This window comes from Lutjanus erythropterus, chromosome 8 (genome assembly GCF_056507025.1).
Source record: "Lutjanus erythropterus isolate fLutEry1 chromosome 8, fLutEry1.hap2, whole genome shotgun sequence".
NCBI classification, from domain to species: Eukaryota; Metazoa; Chordata; class Actinopteri; order Lutjaniformes; family Lutjanidae; genus Lutjanus; species Lutjanus erythropterus.
This window is the reverse complement of record NC_139324.1, coordinates 26538330-26559800: the sequence shown is the minus strand read 5'-3', so window position 1 is coordinate 26559800 and position 21471 is coordinate 26538330. Positions and strand designations below refer to the sequence as shown.

Genomic DNA, 21471 nt, shown 5'->3' with positions numbered 1-21471 from the left:
GGCAAATATTATTACACTGCATGACCAACTCCAGAGTCCAAGCTGTGAGACTTCAGGTGGACTTTTTTTTTTTTGTCCCAGATAGCATACCTGCAAAATACTGAAGGTCTCGTGCTACTGTTTTATGGCTACTTTGTTTATAGTCAAAGGCATTTATACTTGAAGTGCAATTAAAGCTGTAGGTACGCTGAGGAGATAGATAGTACCACTGCAGCTCCTAGGAAGACTAACAGAGTCTGCTGATTTAGAAACTAGATGATGGCACTGCCCTGTTAAAGAGACAGTTTGGATTATTTGATGTGGGGCTGTATGAGGTAATTATTAGTAGTCAGTGTTTTAGCGACAGTAGATGGCGGTCAGCAGTCTCCCAGTTTGGAGAAGCAGCGAGGAGGACAAGCACAGAAGCTAAGGGTCAGCAACAAAATATATATTTGCCACTTCAAATAAAATCAATATCAGCTTATTCACAATATTTTCACTGTTTTACTTTGCCGTCAGACAGACTTTTCTGACAGGAAACCACCATTATAAAGGCCAAATATTGCTCTAAACCAAAGTCCATAGGTTAAATCACTAATTTTACCTCACAGAACACAGGAGTTGCTGGTCTACCGTTGCCTCTATCTGTTGGCTGGTTTGTGTTATTGTGTGACCTCAATAAAGATAAACCATCCATTCAAACCACCAAAGTCACACAATGACACACACAAACTAACAGATCGGGGCAGTGGTTTACTGATTTACTACTACTACTATTACTAATTACTGATTTTGCCTATGGAGTTTAGCTGGTTTGGAGAAAGCGATATTTTGCTTTTATAACAGCAGTTTCCCATCAGAAAAGGCTGTCTGACGTCAAAGTTAAAGAGGTGAAAATATTCTAAATATAGCATACACTTTAAGTGCGACAGATTTTTTAAAGTGAATTCTTTTTAAGGAAAATCTGTAATATATTTCCTGTAATCAGTTGTAAATGTAATAAATTGCCACCATATGTTATCAGAGATTAAGGAAACATGCTAAGTTGAAATACTGGCTTCTCTGATAACAGCGAGCATATCCTCCTTTGACATTATTATTCTGGCCTGTAACTTAGGTTACTGTTTAGAGTTGAATTGATAGGGTTAAAATTAATGCCAAATGTTTGCAGACTGAGTTAGTGTCCGTCTCTAATTTGTAACAAATCAATAACCATCTTTTAAAAGGAGTAGATGGTTGTAACAGTTAAATTGAGCAATATGGTAATGGAGTCTGGTGGGTAGTAAGGCAGGTAGTCACTGAACTCCAACTCCAGAGTGTGTATTTTCAGAGCAGACAATTGACAATTATAAACAGCTGATCAACTTGCTCATTGATGCTTGTTATCATCAAATTACAATGTCTCGCTCGTCTTGCGCTCCTGCAGTGTTCCTGCAGCCTGCACTATTTAGACTGCAGTACTCATTTTCGGGGAAACAATCGTTACATATTACTCCTTTAAGTGGCTAAAATACCATTTTTTTTTTACTGACACCAATCCCAACAGTGCGATGCTGGTGCCCTTCTCTGCTTCTCCAAACTGGGGGCATGTTGACTGGCATCTAATGTAGGGGATACACTGCATATCAATAAGTAACTCATGCAGCCCCACTTTAAATAATCCAAACTATCCCTTCAATGGAGTGAATGGACGAAACCTCAGTTTATCTAACCAGTCAAAAATACACAGCAAAAAAAAAAAAAAAAAAAAGGGATGAGGCAAAGTCCAACAAACCAACACAACTCGAGGCCATGTGGAATCGGGGCTGGCAACAGAGCATCCAGTGGTTAAAACTGGTGGCGGCTTCAGCGATCCAGCCTTTTTTTTTTTTTTTTTCTTTTTTACATTCTCCAACATTATTACAGCCACAGCATAAGAGTGTGAAACCAAAAAGTTAAGGAGAATTAAGAAATATATAATAAATCAATAGTAAAACATGATAGAGGGCAGCCATTTTCATTCATCGGATGAATACTTAAAAAGTTTTACAACTAGAGAAAATCAAAGACCGATATACAAAAAGAACAAGTAGAAAGGCAAGGCAATCTCATGTATGGCCATTTTAGTCTCTCAAAATATTTACCTCACAACCATTATCTACAGTTTGCATTTGGCCATTTGTACACAGTGGTTCCATTACCAACGCTCCATTATTTTTTCATGAATCTGTAGAAATTAGCTTATTTACAAGTCTGTACAGCCACCCTATAGAGCTCTCTCCATCTCCCAGAGGACCCAATCCACTTAAAGCAGGATACCTGAGATTTCAATAGAATGTTTCAACCCACTCGTCACTCTTCACCACACGTTTCACAGGATATCTTGCACAGTCACACACACATGCACACAATTAATTAGGCAAGGTACTTCCTCCGTAAGGATGCTGAGTGTAGACCTTTGTGAAAAAGCCACAAACTCACCAAAACCAGTAACTCAAGAGTCCTTGCAGAAAGATACGAGCTAACTCCACCCTTAAAACAAAGAGATTTGTGAAGGAGGTACTGAGAAGGGACATCTTACAGCAGGTGGCAGTCATGGTGGCAGTTGAGTGGCTGGCCACTGACTGTCCTGAATAGGACCCTCTGGTGGTGTGCTAGCGTATAAACAGATATTAAGTAGGCCAGGATTTGCTTCAGGCAAATGAGTGATGGGAGACCTTCCTGGGAGACTTCATCCCGGCTGTGGAGGTCAGAGGAAAAGATCTGACTGCTGCCACCAGGGTGGAAAATTAGAGCAGAGCTGGATGTCGCTCCTCTCACTGAGTGGTAGCTGCATGTGGCAGAGAAAACCTGACAAACATCAGAAACAAAAGGTTTAATCTTCTGAATAGGCAGCAGGTTAAAACAAACTAACAGTCTGCTCATTACACACCAGTAAACCGTTGGATGGATGAAATATTGGATGGATTCCTATATCTACACTATTACTGGATCTGATCATATTATGCTTAACCTGAGAGTAGCACCAAAGTGAAACCCATGTTGTTATCTAAACCAGGATGGCACTTGTGCTTCGCGGAACCTCTTGCTTTTCATTTCGATGCACATATTAACAGATTAGAGCAGCCATACAGCCCATGTGAGCAGTGCGAATGCAGTGGCACTTCATCTCAGGATTAAGTGTCTCAACTATTTTTCCACAAGACGTATGGTTCCCAGCAAAAATAGACGGTGAAAATCTGTTGATAATCACATGTATTCATTTAATGTCTATATCTGCAGAATTTGTCAAACATGAAAAAAAAAAATCTGGCAGTATTTTTCCACTGTGTTCTCTTTGGTTTTTTTTTTTGTCGTTCTGTCTCACTCTCTCTGAACGAGGACCTCTTCTCCTCTGCAAATTCAATGTATAAAGATAGGGCTAACAGTAGCAGCACGTGTGAACACTACACACGTGCAAGCCACAGTGGTGCTAACTGCTCAGTTTGTCAAGCTCATCTTGTCATGATCAGACTGAACTAAATGTTTATCAGCTTAAACTAAATGCCAACATGAGCATGCTAACATGTCCATAACTAATCTCAATATTTAGCATGTTGTCAACTTCTTTTTGAGGGACACTGACATTACTGTTGCGGTGCCACATGAAAAGTGAAGTGATCAAAGCTAATACAATTCATCCTCTGAGGACCATGAATTTCTGTTCCGCATTTTTTGTGCGCCACCAGCTCAAAAGATGGCATGGACCTTTGGTACAGAGATTCATGGTCTCCAGATGATGAAGCCTGATGACTTTGCTGATACGCTGACTTTTCCTTCTAGTGCCATCATTAGGTTGGCATTTGTGGTTCTGGAATGAAATTTCTCAAGTCTACTGGATGATTTGGCATAGATTGGTATAAACATTCATGCCATGTTGCGTTCAGAGTGTACTGCAATAACTTTGGTGACATATTAACCCTCCATCTGGTGATACCATCAGATCAAAAACGTAATCACTCCAGTACTTTGGTTCATGGCCACGTACCTGTGAAACAAATGACTTTCCTATCAGCCTCAATGATCCTTTGTGTGTGGCACTTCACATTTAATGCTGTCAAGATATCTGACTGTGTGCACTGTGTGAAGTGTTTGAGCAATGAGCCGAGAGACAAACAGCCATCCCTAGATGCCCATAAAAATCCCATTAAATGGGCCCTTGAATGTCCTCGAAAATGTTTTTCCTGTAAACCTTCTAAAGAAAAGAAGTGCATCTTTAGTGATGACCTCACAGTCTCATAGTACAGGTGACTAAGAAGTCCAACAAATAAATTCATCACAAATTTTCAAACAATCTTGGCCTTTTGCCCATTCTGTAAGTCACAAAGCCTCTCTCTCTCTACACCTGAAAGCCCATTGGTTTACACTTAAAGTTGATCCTAACTGTCTTATGTCCTGGCCCAAGAATTAGGGCTGGGTATCATTTAAAAAATTACAATACCAGTACTAATACCAGTACTCTTAAAGTGATACCATACCAATGGAGTACTTCATTCGATACCTTTTTCCGAGGTTCTTCTTCAGAGAAAAACACCCGTGGTGATTGGCTGCGAGCAAAACCATATAGCCATTTTTTTCTAGACCTTGGTACAAAAACAACTGGTTGAAGGTATCATTTGACTGGAGAAAATTCTAAAACACTTGATTATTTCAATTGATACCTTAGAGGTATTGAGTACTGATACGCTGCCTGACCAACTGTCAGTTTCAACAGGAAATACTTCACAATTATGAAGTAAATACGCACTTTCATGGGACCTTTCCATGAAAGAAAGCGTAAGAATCTAATGAGAAGTGACAATATGAGCCCTCATTACCTCTGAAGTCTCTGCACTAGTTCAGCTACCAGGGAGTCACAGATCCCTGGGTGTGTTTCTTCTGCCAAGAAAATGGCCTCCCGCAGCTCCTCTGCAGCCTCTGGCTTGCCATTACTTGTCTCACCCTTTTCCTTCAACTGCAACAATGACAGCAGAACATGAATGTCTTAAATATCTTATTAGGAGAGTAATCTCTGACAAAACAAATGTATCTGAACAAACAATATAGTTCATTCTGTGTGATTAGCACTGATACTTTTTTCTACAGTTTTACAACAGTGTTATTTAAATCATCCATTCAGTGACAATGATCGTTTTAATTTTGGGTAACGTGGTAGTGCCATTACCTCGGTAAACAATGGTGAAAAGATTGTTGATAAGCTTTGTGACAAAGGCCTCTTTGGACTCTCCTGCACCTGGAAAGAAAGGTTGATTTAAAGACAGAAGACTTGACCTCGCCAATGACAGGTGCACAACCACTCCAGAGATTCTGCACATTGCAAAAAGCTAAATTTAAGACTCTTCACGACTAATACAATCTAAGTTCAATTTCACATCCAACCTGGCAAAAAAATCAGTCCCAGAATTACTTGCAAAGTAAATGAGCACCGCCTCTTTATTCTTGGTGTAGATTGAAACTGGGCTGCAGAGTTTGCATTAGTGGTTGCTGGTTCTTTTTCCTAAAAACAATTAACCCTCTAGACCCCATAAAACGCCAGAGCACCAGTCATTTCAAAATCATTCCCAATGTCCTGAGCTTTACCTGGTGAAGGAGCTGTCAGACTGTGAATGATGACCCAGAAAGCAAACAGAGAGAAATGCTGTGGATCATATATTTGCTACAAAACTGACCTGAAGTTACTTCTTGTTCTTTTAGGCAGACTGAGATTTATTTCATCGAGATATTTACAGAAGTTTTAGTGCCAATTGTTGTTTTGTCTGGTGTTTTTTTTTTTGGGAAATATGTTGAATTAAACTTGGTCTGAAAAGCTACACATGCTACATTTTAGGTATAAAATTAAGGAGAAAATTGTGTTTTTCCAAATGAAAACAACTTGTGATCGTTATTTTCTCTGTCTTTGAGACAGAGGAAGGAAAATGCTCATTTAAGTGAGGATTCTCAGTAAGCTACAGCAACATTTTAGCATTCTACTGATTAAAAAAGAATTTTAGGAAACTCTAAGGACCAAAATTCAGATTTGTAAGGACCAGTGGAAACCCTGTACTCATCCATCACTGTTTCCCTCTGCGATGGCACATGGTCTCACCTGTTTCCTTTCGAGCTCAGCAGGCTGTGCTGCCCCATTCTGAACCTTTTTTAGGTCCTTCTCCCTGATGGTGTTGAAGATCCAGTTGTCATTGCTGGCGTCATCTCCTCCAGATGCCTGGCCATCTGGCTCCCTACAGCGACACAGGATTTTAGGAGAATCATCAGTGCACTCAGAGTTGCTAGATTTTGCTTCAGGGTGTAAATTTGCCACATCTTGCCCGCCCCTCAGTGAACTATGTGTTAATGGTGCAGACAACTTACTCATCAGATTCGTCAGAGCTGGATTCATTCTGAGATTGCTCTGACTTCCACCTCTTGTATCTGTCAATCAGTTCTGTCAGATAGGACGTCTTTTTGGCATGCCTTACAATATACTTATGTTTTAACAGCTCTTTGGCAGTTGGCCTCTAAGGAAAACACACAAAACAAACCTAACAGTGAATATTAAAAGCTTTCTTTCTTCATGTACTGTACACTATTGCTCATAAGAGTATAAACAATAGCTGGTTAGACTTACAAAGCTAGGCTCCTTATTTAAACAGGCTTCGACAAATTCTTTAAGTGGTTTACTGTAGTTTCCTTCCAGTGTTGGTGGATTGTTCTTTGGGATGAGGAATAAGACCTTCATAGGATGAAGCTCAGAGTGGGGCGGCTCTCCTTTAGCCAGTTCTATTGCTGTTATTCCTAATGACCAGATGTCTGCCTGTAAAAAACAATTAGGACAAAAAAAAAGATCCTTTCATTAAAGCCGCAGAATTTCACATGCTTCTCCACACATACACACACTCAGTGGCACAGTGCTGTGTGAAAATGACACGGCTGATTTAAGTAGCCTGGGTGTATTTGAGGAAGCTCTGCAAACTGAAGACTGTGACATCGTGGTTGTGTTGACAAGCCACACTGACTCATGTCGTGGCTGTCCCAAAAATACATACTTGGTCATTTCTAGTCTAGACCGGTCTTAAAAAGTGCTTAAAAACTCAAGACAAAAACAAGCACACATGAAACTTCACACAAAAATTTTTCCTTTGGGCAATGTTCACCACTGTTTTATTTATTGACTCATTATATTGATGCTAACTGTTGACATAGCATGGTTATGTTTCAGCTGGGTGAGACAACAGGTATTGCCTGAGGACCTTAGGTCAATAATCCCCCCTTTCATACAGGAAACACAATGAGTCAAGTGACTTATCTGTGTTTCAAATGAAACAGCTGTTACGTGATTTACCTCACCTATCCACCTCTGACTGTTGAAGCAAGCTTTATGACTAATTGTGTTTTGTTGCATGCCTTTTCTCCCTCTCTACTGAGTAAATGCAGGGATGATTATTGTAGTTATTCTGTGAATTCTGAGCAAGTGAAGACAGGGCACTATTGGGAGCTGTATTATTATATTTTGTATATAGGAGCAGTGTTCTAGTTTCTTTTATCTATTGCTTTAAAAGATTCCAGAAGGAGCCCTTAACCAGTTATGAAACAGTCAAAATGCACTACAGATGCCTCTACATGACCTGCATAAGCAAACACAACAATCAGCGAGGAGATCAGTTGATTCTATAGTTACTCTAAATACTTGCCACTGGGTCAGAGTCTCCTTGTTAGGTAAAAACATGTTGACAACTAGGGCTGAACAGTTAATCAAAATTTTTGCAAAATCGCAATATGATCTGCTACATTTTTCAAATCACAGAATGCACAATATTTATTAAAAGATAATGTGAGTCACAGTACCATTTTAAATTAAATGTTATGGTGCTGCAGAGGTGTCCTGACCAACGCATCATTCTCTAGACTTCGGAAAACATGTTTTTCGATGAAAATGAGAATAATGATGTAAAAATTATCCTTTCCTCTAACACTGAAATCATATCACAATTGTGCAGTCAGAATTACAAGTGACAACAAGGGGTGGTGCCAGAGGACTGCCCCAAAAAGGCTGCAGAAGATCTGTTGTTGCACTGATCTAAAAACACCATTACAGCTAGAACATTCGCTCTGTCATTCGCGTTCATGGGATGACGTTATTACGTGGGGTACGAGATTTGGTGACAATAACACTGGCAACAGACAGGCCGGTCAATAGTTCATGTCAGAGACAGAGTGAGAGAAATAGGACTGAGTCAGTAGTTTTAAACTTAGGGTGCACAGATTTTAGGGATATGAAACATTTCGAGGAAATGACATCACAATAAATAAAAAGAACTTCATAAGCAATGGGGACATATTTCTATTGCAGATGAAACTATGCTTTTCACTCTGCTTATAAAAATGAACATATAAATACACATAAATACCACACAAAAAACAAACAAAAAAAAACCAAAAAACAATATTGGCACTGGCAGAAAGTTAAAATTGGAAAAGTAATTCTTATCATGCATTCAGTAAACCCATCCTTATTGTATAGGCACTTACAGAGTGAATTTCCCCTGGTGACTTCATCTGCTCTGACATTTTGTCATATCTATTTATGTTGTCTGTCATTATTAGCAGAAACTCCTGTCTGCAACAATAGTTGCATACACTTCACTGTGAAACCACAGAATCATACTACATAAAAAGCAAACTGAGTGACGTTTTGGCTTCACATATTTTCTCAGTAAACTCACTCTCAATCTTCTGCCCACATCGGCTCACTTTCTGTTTTCTTTCTCTTTTACCACAGGAAGTCGCTAAAATTATTTTTATACATCAGCAACATTAAACTGTCATCCCTGGAAGAGACATTAGGTCAATAAAAGCAGGTCTGACACACACACACACACACGCATGCACACACATACACACCACTGTGTTGGCCTGAATAGTTAACTGTATAACACTCATGACTTTGTCATTTTCAGGCCACTGCCAAAAATCTTTCTGGCCTTTCTTTGTCTCAACCAATAACAGGCCTGTTACAATTGTCTTTATGCTCTCACTGTTCCTTCTCTCCTTCTTGTACTGGTGTTGTGCAGCTCACAGCTGGCTCACAGGTCAACTAGACCAGTAGAAAAACTCTTATTACTACAGATGTTCAGTCCAACCCAGCTTATGTGGTAAACCTAGAGTAAGACTTTCAGAACAAGCTGAACACAAAGTGATCTAGCTGTCAAACCTATTGACACTTGGTGGCTGTGTCTTGTAATATATAGTAAAGTGTGCGTATTATTCTGGTTCAAAACAGCTGACCTAATATATTCTTACATTTACGGAGTTCTTGTACAAATTTTACATTCAAATTCAGTTCTAGACCCCAAGAATGCTGAAACAATGTCTTTGACAGAATGAGGACAATCTATGTTGCAGTGCCTGTTATCTGTTGTTGTTATTTTACTTATCTGTCTTATTGCATGTGTTGAACTCTTGTACAGTTGCTGTACTGCCTGATGTTCTTGCCTGTTAGCTACCTGCCCGTGCTTGTGTTTAGTTGTCACATATAATGCTGTGTGTTTTCAGTTTTGCCGTCTTTAAACTTTACCCCTTTAAGCCCCTACTCCCTTTTGTCAAGAGGCCCTTGCCTTTTGCCAGGAGGACAATGTAAATAAGAATTTGTTCTTGGTTAAATAAAAGCAAAATTTAAAAAAAATGTCATCTTTCAACTTGAATGAGTGCCTGCTCGCTGTGTGAAGAACTCACAGGACCTTAGCCCTTTGTGTTTCTGGCGGTAATACAAAATTGCTCAATGCCAACTGTTGAGGAGTTGCAAGGGAGTCACAGGAAGTTTCAGGTGTGCAATGTGTAAACAATACAGGCATGAGCATAGCTCCACTAGCTGCTGCTGTACACCACTGGTGCTTTTCAGATTTCAGGTGGGATTCAAGAGCTTTAACGCCCATGATTTCTAATGTAAAAGTCTTGCAGCATAAATTACACCTTGCTTCATTTCCTACTAAGACAAACCACCTTTGAAACTTATCTTCCTCCAACCATTTGTCATTAAATTAGACGCCAGCATTGGTAGCTAGCTAACTTAACATAAATGTAACATAAAACTTCTTTTAAAGGTGGAATCTCTCATTGCTTAGTACCTAGTTCATCAAACAAATACACACCATTGTCCGTTTTACAGTAGGCTACTATGTACAACAATTTTCCCAAAATTCTCACATTAATTGCCTTAGTTTGATTTGAACCCTTTTAAGACTTTTTAAGTATATGTAGCAATTATCATTTAAAATGCACTGCCTTTAGTATTTTATTGTTACCAATTAAAGCATAAGATTAAGATTATGTAACATAACACAAAGGTGCTCTCTAACGCTAAACTTGACTTTGATAATAACAATAAAAGTTGGGATAATTCTGACCTTTGAATCATAGGCAGACTGCTTTATGACTTCAGGAGCCATCCAGAAAGGAGTACCAACAAATGTGTTCCTTTTTATCTGCGTGTCTGTGAGCTGGCCTGCCACTCCAAAGTCTGCCAGCTTCACGTCGCCTTGTTCTGACAGCAACACGTTGGCAGCTGGAAGCAAGAGGGGCAAAAATATGACATGCACTGAATACATGCATTTAAAAAAAAGAAGTACAGACAATGTTGTGTCTCAGCCACTTTAGTAATATAATTGTCCCAGCTTCTAGCAGTAACCTGGTTTCTGTAATCAAGGATCTCTGTTAGAATAATAAGATAATTTAGTCTTGTAAAGCATTAATCAGAGTTCTGAAAGCTTTTCAAGTGTTTGCATTTGCATAATAAAGATCCTGGAAAAGAAAAGAGAACTCTGATCAGTAGATACACACTCATCTTTCTACACGAACTGGGAAATGTTATAGAAAAAAAAAATGCTGTATAAAGCGCCTGTTTGCACTGCTCTTTCCACAGCAACATAAGTCACCACTTTTTTAACACAAAGAATATTCACAATACTGTAAGAAAGAGACATTACAGATTGAAGGTCTGAACAGAATTTACATTTTAGTGTGAAATGCAACAGATAAATGTCTGATCTGACTTGTGTTTTTCAGCCTGATTGCAAATGATGCACTGAAAAGAAATAATTACTCCACATCCTGGAGGGAATGAATGGAATCTACTTGTTTTTGGAAACATTTTCTCAACAGCTGGTGAACACTGATGCCAACAAACATTAAAGCATCATTTCCACATTATTAACACGACAACAGAGAGCATGTTGTCAAGACGAAACAATTTACAAGACTTGTTAAAAAAGGGTGATGGCATGTACCTTTGATATCTCTGTGGATTTTCTTTTCAGAGTGCAGATACTCGAGCCCTTTCAGGATCTCTCTCAGAATTGTGGCAATCTGTGTTTCATCCAGGGCACCTGGTTCCAACTAGAAATACAGATACATTACAGGGTACAGGTGAGGCTTAACTGAAGAGATGGCACAGACTTTACAGTTAGTTTTTCAGATCAGAAGACTGTCATAATGGGCTGCAAGTCAAAATGTTCATTTAATGTGTCTTGATTTTAGACTCACCAAATCCAGGGCTGATCCTCCACCCAAATACTCCATAATAATCCATAATTTTGTACCCTGAAATGGAAATCAGAAATTCAGTCAGATTGTGTTCAAAGTAATAATAGTTAGTACACACATAAAGTTCACTCACTTTGTCCATTTTCAAAACATAAAGCAGATTCAAACTCCACTGCTGACAGAGAAATATTATGACAAATATTAACATTTTTGGTGTAATCTTTTTTTTTTACTAAATGCTACATGGAACAAAAATATTTACAATTGATCTGTGATTAATATTGAGTGACATAATTATCTGTTTATCAGCTGACACTCCTGCTAGTACTTAAATATCTATACGTGACATTTAGGGTAACATTTTCAACAGACTGATGTATTCTTTTCTATCTACTGAGGACTACTATTAATAAAATATGCAATTTAACAATCAAAGAATCAGAGCTGTGCTAAATGTTGTGTCAATAAAACAGTCCTTTAAAAGGGCATTTACATTATCAACAGATAATGTGTTGGTAGATTAAAATTTTAGGAACAGAAGATTGTGTAGCAAGATGTTTTTAAGTAGGCATAGCAGTGGCACATCCATATAGGAACTACTTCTGGTAGATTCTACCGCAGAAAGAAAGTAGTTCCTATATGAAACTGCTCACAAGTTCTGGGAATTATCTTGAACAACCAGATGTTGATTGAATTTTGATTTTTGGAAAAAGACACTGGTTTTGAATTTTTCAAATGTATGTTTTTGTGCTTTGAGCACCACAAGCTGAGTACCATTTATTTTACTGGAGAGCAGTCTGACATCTCTATGACCAATATTTCCAAACCCTGAAACACACACCAAAACCATCTAGATGGATAAATGGCACTACAGGCCAGAGGAAAAATATGTATACATTTTTGATTTTGGGGTGACCTGTTCCTTTAAGATGTCAAACATGACTGTTTTGGCTGCTGGTTGCCCACAGACCCAAATGACACCCTCACTCACCAATCCTGCACAGCACCCACCTGTGGGCTCTGTTTCTTTATGCTTCCTTTAAAGGGATGCAAGTAACTCCCACTTATTCTCACTTTTATCATGATTTTTATCATGATTTTTGAGTGTGATATTTTCTGTTTCCACCGGCAGCACCAGCAGTTTGTTTGGAATAAATGAAATGGCCTCTGGTTACCACCAATACGCATCAGGCAATAAAAACTAAATTAAACTAAATCAACAGGAACACAAACATAAATCTTAACACTACCATACAGTTGTAACAGACATACAAATACATGCATACACACACACAACACAAATACCATGCTTACATACTACACACAAATAAGCCTTAATTCTCTCCTTCAGCCGGCAGCATAACTTGAGCTAATAGAGCACCACTTCTCCCCTTATTGCTGTTAAGTACCATAGTAAAAGCTGTGAGAGGCACTCTAAGCACCATCACATGTAGCGTGCCTGAAAATCTACAAGAGTTATAAAATATGGTTTGCAACTAAGTGATGCTGTCAATACAGCCATTACAGACAACCAAAACACCTGGGATGTTGGCTTTTTATTTTTTGCTTGAGGCTGGTTTGGGTTATATAAAGAGCATGCTGTTGTTTTGGCTCTGTACTTAAACACATTGAATTGGACATTAAACAATGACTGTGAAGTTAAAGAGCAATAAAATGTCATTTATATCCTTGTTTGTATTTATTAAATGATGTGCCAAATTTTCAAGTAGATCTAAAAAAAAAAAGCCTAATATTCATTACCATCCACACTTTATGAAGAAGTGCATACTTTTATTTTGGAAAAGTGAATCCCCTCCTACTTTTCAGCCATGTCTGGACCAGTTATCAGAATTCCTACTATTACAGAAATGAACCTTTGAGAAAAATAATCAAGGATATATTTTTCAGGAACACTGGTCCCCGCAATTTTCATACTTTTCAAAAGGAGATCAGCAATGGACTATTAAGGGAAGTTAAGGAATTAAAATAATTGCATAATAGACATTTTTGGGACTTTTTGGACCTGAACTTTTGAGGCTGAGAGCCTTTATAAACATACATTGTAAATTATGGACTATAAAGGTATCGATATCCTGAATTTTGTCACTGTTTTCATTCCTTTTGTTTTTTATTTAGTGGAGTTTTGATTACGTAATCCCCTTTTCGTTCTTGTTTTTTCCCCCTTTATTATTTCTTTTGCTTGCTTGTCTGTTTTGTTTACTTGAGTGTGTTATACTTGTATGTTTACATATTGGTGCTGGTTTATGACACAATTGTTGGAAATAAAAAACCTCTGGAAAAAAATGAGCTGACCACGAGCTTTAAGGGTGTTTACATTCACATCATTTTAATATCATGTGATCTGTACCCCTATAACTGACATGCTGCACTTTTCTATGTGTACCAAGGGCAATGATTCCAACACTAGTCAACCAGTATGCATGTGAACACCTTGATATTAAAGCTGAAAGTTGAGCTCATAGTTATCCTTCAATCTGCTGCACTATACAGCATAAAGAAGAAAACATATGTTCAAATACTTACAGATTCCACTGTTAAAGGCCCTCAAGCTATATACTACTGCAATGTTGGCCTATTTCTGGTTGTTCAGCCACAATCTGTGCAATATTACACAGGCAATACTTGTTCCATTGCCCGTATGCATTATTCATTGACCTACATTGCACACACTTGCTTGCAGGAACACACCACTGATATAAACATTATGTTGCGCATGGACCACAAATTGATTTAGTGATATTTTTCCTGAGTTGAAAGCTTACCTTCAGATAGGATCCGTAATACTTGGTAATAAAGGGACTGTCGCACTGGCTGAGAACTGTGATTTCCTGTTGAATATCTTCTATGTCATCCTCTGCTTCTTCCAGATCGATAATTTTAATGGCCACAACTTTCTGAGTCCGACTGTCGATGCCTTTAAAAACCTCCCCAAAAGAGCCTTTCCCTATCCTCTCCAGCTTGGTGAAAAGCTCCTCTGGATCCGCTTTGAAATTCTGCATGATAGAGATGAGGACAGGGAGAGAACAGAGTGCATTTTTACTAATGATGGACCACAAAAACACACACACAAAAAAAAAAATCAAAACCTTTAACATAAAGGCACAGAAGTATAAATTACAGGTGCTGAAACTGTTTTTACCCAGGACCACAGAGAGTGGGGGAATGCCATGTAGAAAGGGGTCATAGGTGGCAGTCGAACTACAGCTGTTTTAGAGAAGTCACACCAACAGAAGATGGGGCGAACGCTCTACTGAGTTACCGGGCCACAATAATTATATCACAGTTAGTAATCCAAGTAACTGAGTTACATTTTGAAATAGATAGGCTGCTGAATGTTGTGTATGTGTGGCAAGTCAAAGCAAGTCATGTCAGCTGTTATCATAAAAGCTAAACGAAGGATGGAGGATGAGGGAGAGGAAGAGAGACATACTTTCCACAGGGTCAGCTCCTTGAGAAAGAATATAAGGTGATGGAATCTAATTTTAAGGTCACACTCAGACAGGTTGACTTGTTTCCACCACAGGCAATATCTAGACAGCTAACAACAACAAAAGCTTTCTGGGTGTAATCAGTTCACTGGATCAGCAGTTCAACTTTAGAGCGCAACAAGGCTGCCAAAAAACAGTAGTTACAAAAGTAAGCCGAGGAGCCAATTACTTTTGTCACCGAGTAATACATAATAAAATTTTATTACTCTGTAAAGGAGTGATGAGTAAAAAGTAACTTATAACACTTCTGGGTAACCTGCCCTTACAATAAGCAGCAAATTCTTACAATTGACTGTCATTTTTTTTTCTTAGAAAATGACTCATTTTACTTACTGAGGACAACTCTATTTGACCTAAAATCTGCCTGACCCTCCCTGTCCAGCAAATGTTACCGCCTTTCAAACTCCGCTCCCTTGGTTGGTTAAGTGTAGGCTTTCTGTCAGAAATGTGAAGCTTCAAAACCCCAGCTGAGACAACCCCTGGTGGCATCATCAGGATTATTTTTCCCACACTTCATAAAACATCTTAAGTCACAAGATAGAGTGCACAACAGTTTTTATTAGGCAAATGGTACTAACCATGAATAGTGTCAAGGGTATAAAAATGGAACTGCTGTGCAGGAAAGCGTGGGACAAATTACACAAGAAAATGATGAATACCATCAATTATAATATGCTTTAACTGGCAATGATACCCATCTCAAATATAGGCGCCCCTTTGCTTCATACAGCTCAGCTGCTTCGACTAGATATTATCTGCATGCCCTCCCTATGGTTTCTTATAATAACCACTAGTGGTATACTAAGAAAAAATGATATTGCCCAAAAGCCAAAACCAACAATTTTATCAATTTCTGAGAAACTTCACTCAGTCAATGTGTGGAATTTAAGACAAAAATTCACAACAGTCACAGACCATTTACAGCAGCACAGAAGTTAATCTACAGCAAGAGTTTCACTTCATCTTTATTGGAATTTTGTACTCAAGCCTGACCTCAACCTCTGCATGAAGGCCAACTGTTTAACCTTTTCAAATCAAATTTTGTGGCTGTTATCAACACTTAAATCACAAGATGCACCTGAGGCTTAATGACCTCCACCACAAAGGCTAAACAGAAACTGAAGGACTACACCCTGACTTATTGACTGAACTAAATGGCTAATTTCCCCATGGAGGAGCAGGGAGGGAATAATGGTCTTTAAGTCGGCCAGTTCATTTCCCTTCATGCTCCACAATCATTAGCCTAAATCATCTGAGTAGTGTTTGCATTGCCATAATTTCCATGACAAATATATTACAAAAATAAGTTTAGACTGAAAAAAGCAATATGCTGTATCTTATGAAGATAACACAAAAATTAAGTGCAAATTATAGTTTTGCAAAAGCTTTAATAATAAAGAACTAAAGCAATTAAGCCAAATGCTTGATTTACCAGGTAACCCAGCCTTAAGATGATGATCTTTGGCTCACACAGCATATTGCTTCAGTCCCCCCAGAGAATAGTTTCCTGTAAAAGTGCTAATGCATGGTGGTCAAACTATATGGAAGGGGAGATGAGCAGCTGCACTTTGAAAAACTGGCAAAGAGGGGGCTGTGCTGAATTTGATAGCAAATGGAGTTTACAACAAAGACAAAGAGACAGAGCGGTGCAGAATAAAGCAGAGTAGAAACAACACAACCAAAATACTATCATAACACTGGTGTGGTCAGTCATCCAGGTGAAAATTATAATGTCGAGGCTGACCTCTGTAAAAACAATGGGAAAAACAACAAGGCCGCCGCGACCACAGACTACACATGCTGGGAATGTACTTGCCATATCCACAGTCAGCAGGTTTACTGCGACAACTAAAGCTGCCTGAACCTCGCTCTAAAAGCATGTGTTTGATGCTCTCCCATCTGCACCACACAACTGTGTAGTCTAGTGTCATCCACGCGCCACACCCTCAGGGCTGAAGGCTGACTGCCAGACTTCCATCTGCTAACTCTCCTCTGCACAGTAACCTGTGGGCTCAGGTTCATTTTTCCCTCCTCTAAACCTGTATTTGTCTGTGCATAATGCTAACGAGGCATTCATAAGTCTAGACAAAGAGTATTACTGTGTGCAATCAATGGTATAATCAGGCATATCTTGGTTGTCGTAGTGTGGCTTACTTCATTCCAAGTTTGCAAAAAGCACATGTACTGACTGAAATAATTCAAGTTAAGCATAAGATGGTAAAAAAAAACCCAAAACAAAACAATTATTTAAGCTATTATTACATTGGGGACCCTTATAAATACAAAAAAAATACTATGAGAAAAAATTCTTAAATTACTGCGAAAAAACTGTGGTGTAAAACCTAGAGCTGAAACTGTCAATCAATATGTCAGTCAACAGAATATTAGCTTAATCAGCAACCATTTTCTTGTTACAGTAAACTGAATATTTTAAGATTTCAAAGTATTCTTGGGCAGAAACGAGCAACTGATGTCTGAATTGGTGCTGAAACAATCAGTTGCTTAATCAGTTTGTGGATCAAGAGATTATAACTTGACATGTATTTCATAATTAATGAACCAATTAATTAATTTATCTTGCAAAATTTCCAATCCTTCTGTGGTTCCTCGAACTTGAAGACTGTCTGTTTTCTCTGTTTTATATCACTGTCACTGTCACTGAGTTTCTTTAGGTGTTCTAGTATTGGTCAGACAAAATTAACAATTTAAGGACATCGGTAGAGCTGCAACAATTAGTCAATTAGTTGGTAATTAATTAATCATTTTGAGCCTTTTTTGTTTAAGAAAAAAATGTCCAAATTCTCAGATTTCAGCTTTGTAGTTGTTACTGTTTTCTTGTTCCTTTAGTCCTCTGTGACAGTGAAGTGAATATGTTTGGGCTGTGGACAAACAAGACATTTAAAGACATTTAGGGAGACGGTGAACAACATTTTTTCCCCCCAGAAAATGATGAATTAATTGATAATGAAAATAACATTTAGTTGCAGCTCTAGAGATCAGGGCCACAGCACTTTGATTGGCTTTGGAAAATTCTGACAGGGATGATTCAACATTTTCTGAAATTTTATAGACTTATAGATTTGCCAGATTGACCTGCAATGATTGCAATCATTAGTAGCATTAGCTTTAGCCCTAGTGAAAACCAATAGATGTGATAAGAGGACTGCTGTGTTATAGTACAACAGACAAAAAGGGCTCATGGCATCACATTTCACCAAATAAAAGAAAAGAAACACAGATAAAATACAGCATGTAGATTATTAGACACAATTAGTCAGCTGATCAATTAGTTGACTGCAGAAAAACTGGGCAACTACTTTGATGACTGCCATTTTTCAACACAAAATGGCAAGCATGTGATGTTTACAGTTTTTCAAATGTGAGGATTTGTTGCCTTTCTGTGTCTTTAAGGTGCAAAATTAACATTTATGTCCCCCAGCCAAATACCAGTCAAAATACCAGACACTGAATAGATTACCATTGTTTTGTTAGCTAATGAGCAACGTAAATCCAACAGGCACTTGCATATTATACCAGCATTTGGCTGGTGGTTGGTAGGACTGCACAATTACTCACAATATGGCCAAGTGCAATACCCAAATCACAGAACCCAATCAAAATTGCATTTTTTTAAAGGATAAATTAATGAGGAAACAGCTTTATAATGAGGTACTGTAGTGCTGCAGAGATGACCTGGCCCAAAAATCTTGTTCTCCAAATTAAAGAAAACATGTTTGTTTGTTATACACCTCATTAAATATCACATTATCTCAGTTTTGTTTTTTTTTTTTTCAAAACTGATCATTTCCACTTAGCTATCGCATATCACAACTGCAGTCAAAATAACTGCAATATGTATTTTTATTTACCAAATTGTGCAGCCCTACTGGCTGGTACCAATATTGGGTCAGGCTTACGCTGTTGGTCAAAAAATACATCCGTGGATATAGAGCAAATAGCTACGTCAACTTGTGCTTTAGTATATTGTGATATGTATTTTAAGCCAACGAGTAATGCTGTTTGTTAATTAGGAGCAAGAACCCATCTATGATTTGACAGCTCGTCAGTCACTCAGCACATGTTGGATTTGACAACAACACGACAGCCTTCTTGACGATAGCAACCTGTAACTGGACTTTTGACAAATAGCTGCATTTATCAGTGGAAAGCACAGGCGATAGAGTTAGACATGATAATGACAGAGTGTCGCTACAGATAAAGTTATTTATAGCCCTGCAGTTAAACTTCCGAGTCGTATTTAAAGAGGAAACGTGATGTAAAATGTCGGTGGGCTGCAAATCCAATGAACGTCTCTCCGAGAGTTAGCTTGTATTACTGTAACACAGTTTATTTACCTGAATCCCCGGCAGTCCGCTCTGAATAGGGGAATGAGCCATGGCGTCAGATCAGCAAAGATGACGCCTTTCCTCGTCTTTTTCTGCTGTCCGTAACGTTAGTTTCCTCGCCGACCCCTGGTTTGGATTGGCTCCTCCAAGCTGCAAACTCTGTCAGGGTGGCTAATGTATCAAACGGAGAGGTCGCTTGATTTACATTAAAAAAAACAAAACCTGCTGGACTTGTCGGCTTGTACTTCGAGCTGCCTGCCAGCCTTCCCCTCACTTGCCTTCCGCAGTAAGCGACCGTTAGCTACGCTGCTAGCTACTTTAGCAGCTAGTTAGCAAACAGTTAGCTGGATAAATCTATCTCTGTAGACCGGTGTGGTCTCTCAGCACGGGCTTGACAGTTTCCGGCCAACAATATAGACGACTGATCTGAAGTAGTCGCACTGGGTAAATAAATGCACACTGCTATACTGTTGTATCGCTTGTTGTTCTTTTCTCTCATCACTTTCCTCTGTCGCCCAGCGCCATCTTGGTTAATGTCATTTTCATTTTCCGGCGGACCGACCCGCCAACTAGTAACGTCGTCTCTCATTGGTCAATACCATACGGCGCCGACACGAACCATATTTGGAAGTGTTTTTTTTTTTTTTCAACTTCCTTCACGTTGATGTCTCCGGCTGTATTTGACGTTGATCCATTTGGACATTTGGACCTATAACATTTAGAAAGTCTAGAAGAGCCGCACAATTAAGATTCTTTATTTCACATTCTCTTGTATACATAAAAACAAGAAAATATATAGGAAGAATAAAGATTAAACAATGAGAAACAGACATTGCCAGGAGTTACAAACAAATTATTGATTGTACTTGTATAACTAGTGTAACAATAAACATCTTGAATCTTTAATCTAACACCTGCGTTTAATCTATTACTTCACGTCAAAATGGCTGCTGTGAAAATTTTCAGACCTGTAAAAATTGTATCAAGACATACAATTAATTAACATATCATATAATTCCATTTTCTTTATACAGTTGAACCAGAAATGCTTGGGTCTGAAAACTGGACAATTCAACCACTGATCGGTTAATTTTGACACTTTCAACCATTTATTATTCACTTCTAATTATTTGAACAATCCACTACATTAAGCTTTGTCATCATCTATATCAGTGTACTGTTAAAACAGTGTACCATGTCTTACACATTGCATTTGTAATGTCTAACCTGCATGCTAAACAGATTACCACCAGAGGGCAAACTTTGATTTTATAATTGAGTAAAACATCTGAGATTGATATGTGCTAAACACAGTTTCTTCCAAACACTGGTAACACTTTAGAATACTGGTCCGCTAATATACAGGGTGTCCATAAAGTCTCTTTACAATTTAACAAATGTATTACAAAAACAAATTAATAGACAAATCTGTGGAAATCATTACAAAATGAAAAGTAGATATTGAAGTTGTTTTTTTTTGCCTCATTTAATACACCATTAGTTGCATTGATGCTTAACTAATGCACAGACCATCATGAGTTAAAGTATGACTCATAAAGAACTAAGATATTTGTGCATTCATGTTTATTGCATCAGCAACTAATAAAAAGTCTATCTGGTTAATAGACTGAGTCATAAATGAATTTATTAATTTTTATGTATAAATGAATTCCTACATCTCAATTCTGTATCACTGAGATTAAATACACATTGTCATTTACAGCTTATTTATGCAATTACAGTTCTTTTTTATTAATATGAAGAAACTTATAGTAGTTTAATGTAATACAGTTAGCAACTTAATGTAAATTACAACAGCAAAACTGTAGAACTACAGTATATTGGTGACATAATATTAACCTCAGAAGCCTCACATTCTCCTGTACAATACTGTAAAAAAAAACAAAAAAAAACTGCAGTAATAAACTGTGAAGGTAAGTTACAATGAAAGTGTAGAAATGACGGTATAATAATGACAACCCTGATGCCATTTGCTAAATGTCATTTCACAGGGAAATGTGTTCATATGTGCTTATGGTTATTGGTTTTGAAAACTCTAATCAAACTCTATCTGCTTACATGCAGTTGAAATATTTAGAGATATC

The 21471-nt window shown here is 38.1% G+C and overlaps 1 protein-coding gene across 1 annotated transcript; it reads right to left on the bottom strand.

Moving 5' to 3' along the window:
• Positions 1-1959: 1959 nt before the first annotated feature.
• stk24a (serine/threonine kinase 24a (STE20 homolog, yeast)) lies at positions 1960-19923 on the bottom strand. Its single transcript, XM_084725085.1, has 11 exons — positions 19376-19923; positions 14295-14525; positions 11512-11568; positions 11256-11364; positions 10377-10534; positions 6602-6787; positions 6346-6491; positions 6083-6215; positions 5162-5230; positions 4815-4951; positions 1960-2808 (listed from the first exon to the last, which is right to left on the bottom strand). Exons 1-11 carry the CDS (start codon positions 19415-19417, stop codon positions 2775-2777), a joined length of 1302 nt encoding a protein of 433 aa, XP_084581211.1. The 5' UTR covers positions 19418-19923; the 3' UTR covers positions 1960-2774.
• Positions 19924-21471: the final 1548 nt, after the last annotated feature.

Excerpts from the sequence above, each read along its gene's own strand:
- stk24a (XM_084725085.1), bottom strand. The coding sequence starts at position 19,417 with ATGGCTCATTCCCCTATTCAGAGCGGACTGCCGGGGATTCAG. Across the intron at positions 6,788-10,376 it reads AGTCTGCCTATGATTCAAAG|GCAGACATCTGGTCATTAGG; the intron begins GTCAGAATTATC and ends TGTTTTTTACAG. Across the intron at positions 6,216-6,345 it reads AGCTCTGACGAATCTGATGA|GGAGCCAGATGGCCAGGCAT; the intron begins GTAAGTTGTCTG and ends GTGTCGCTGTAG.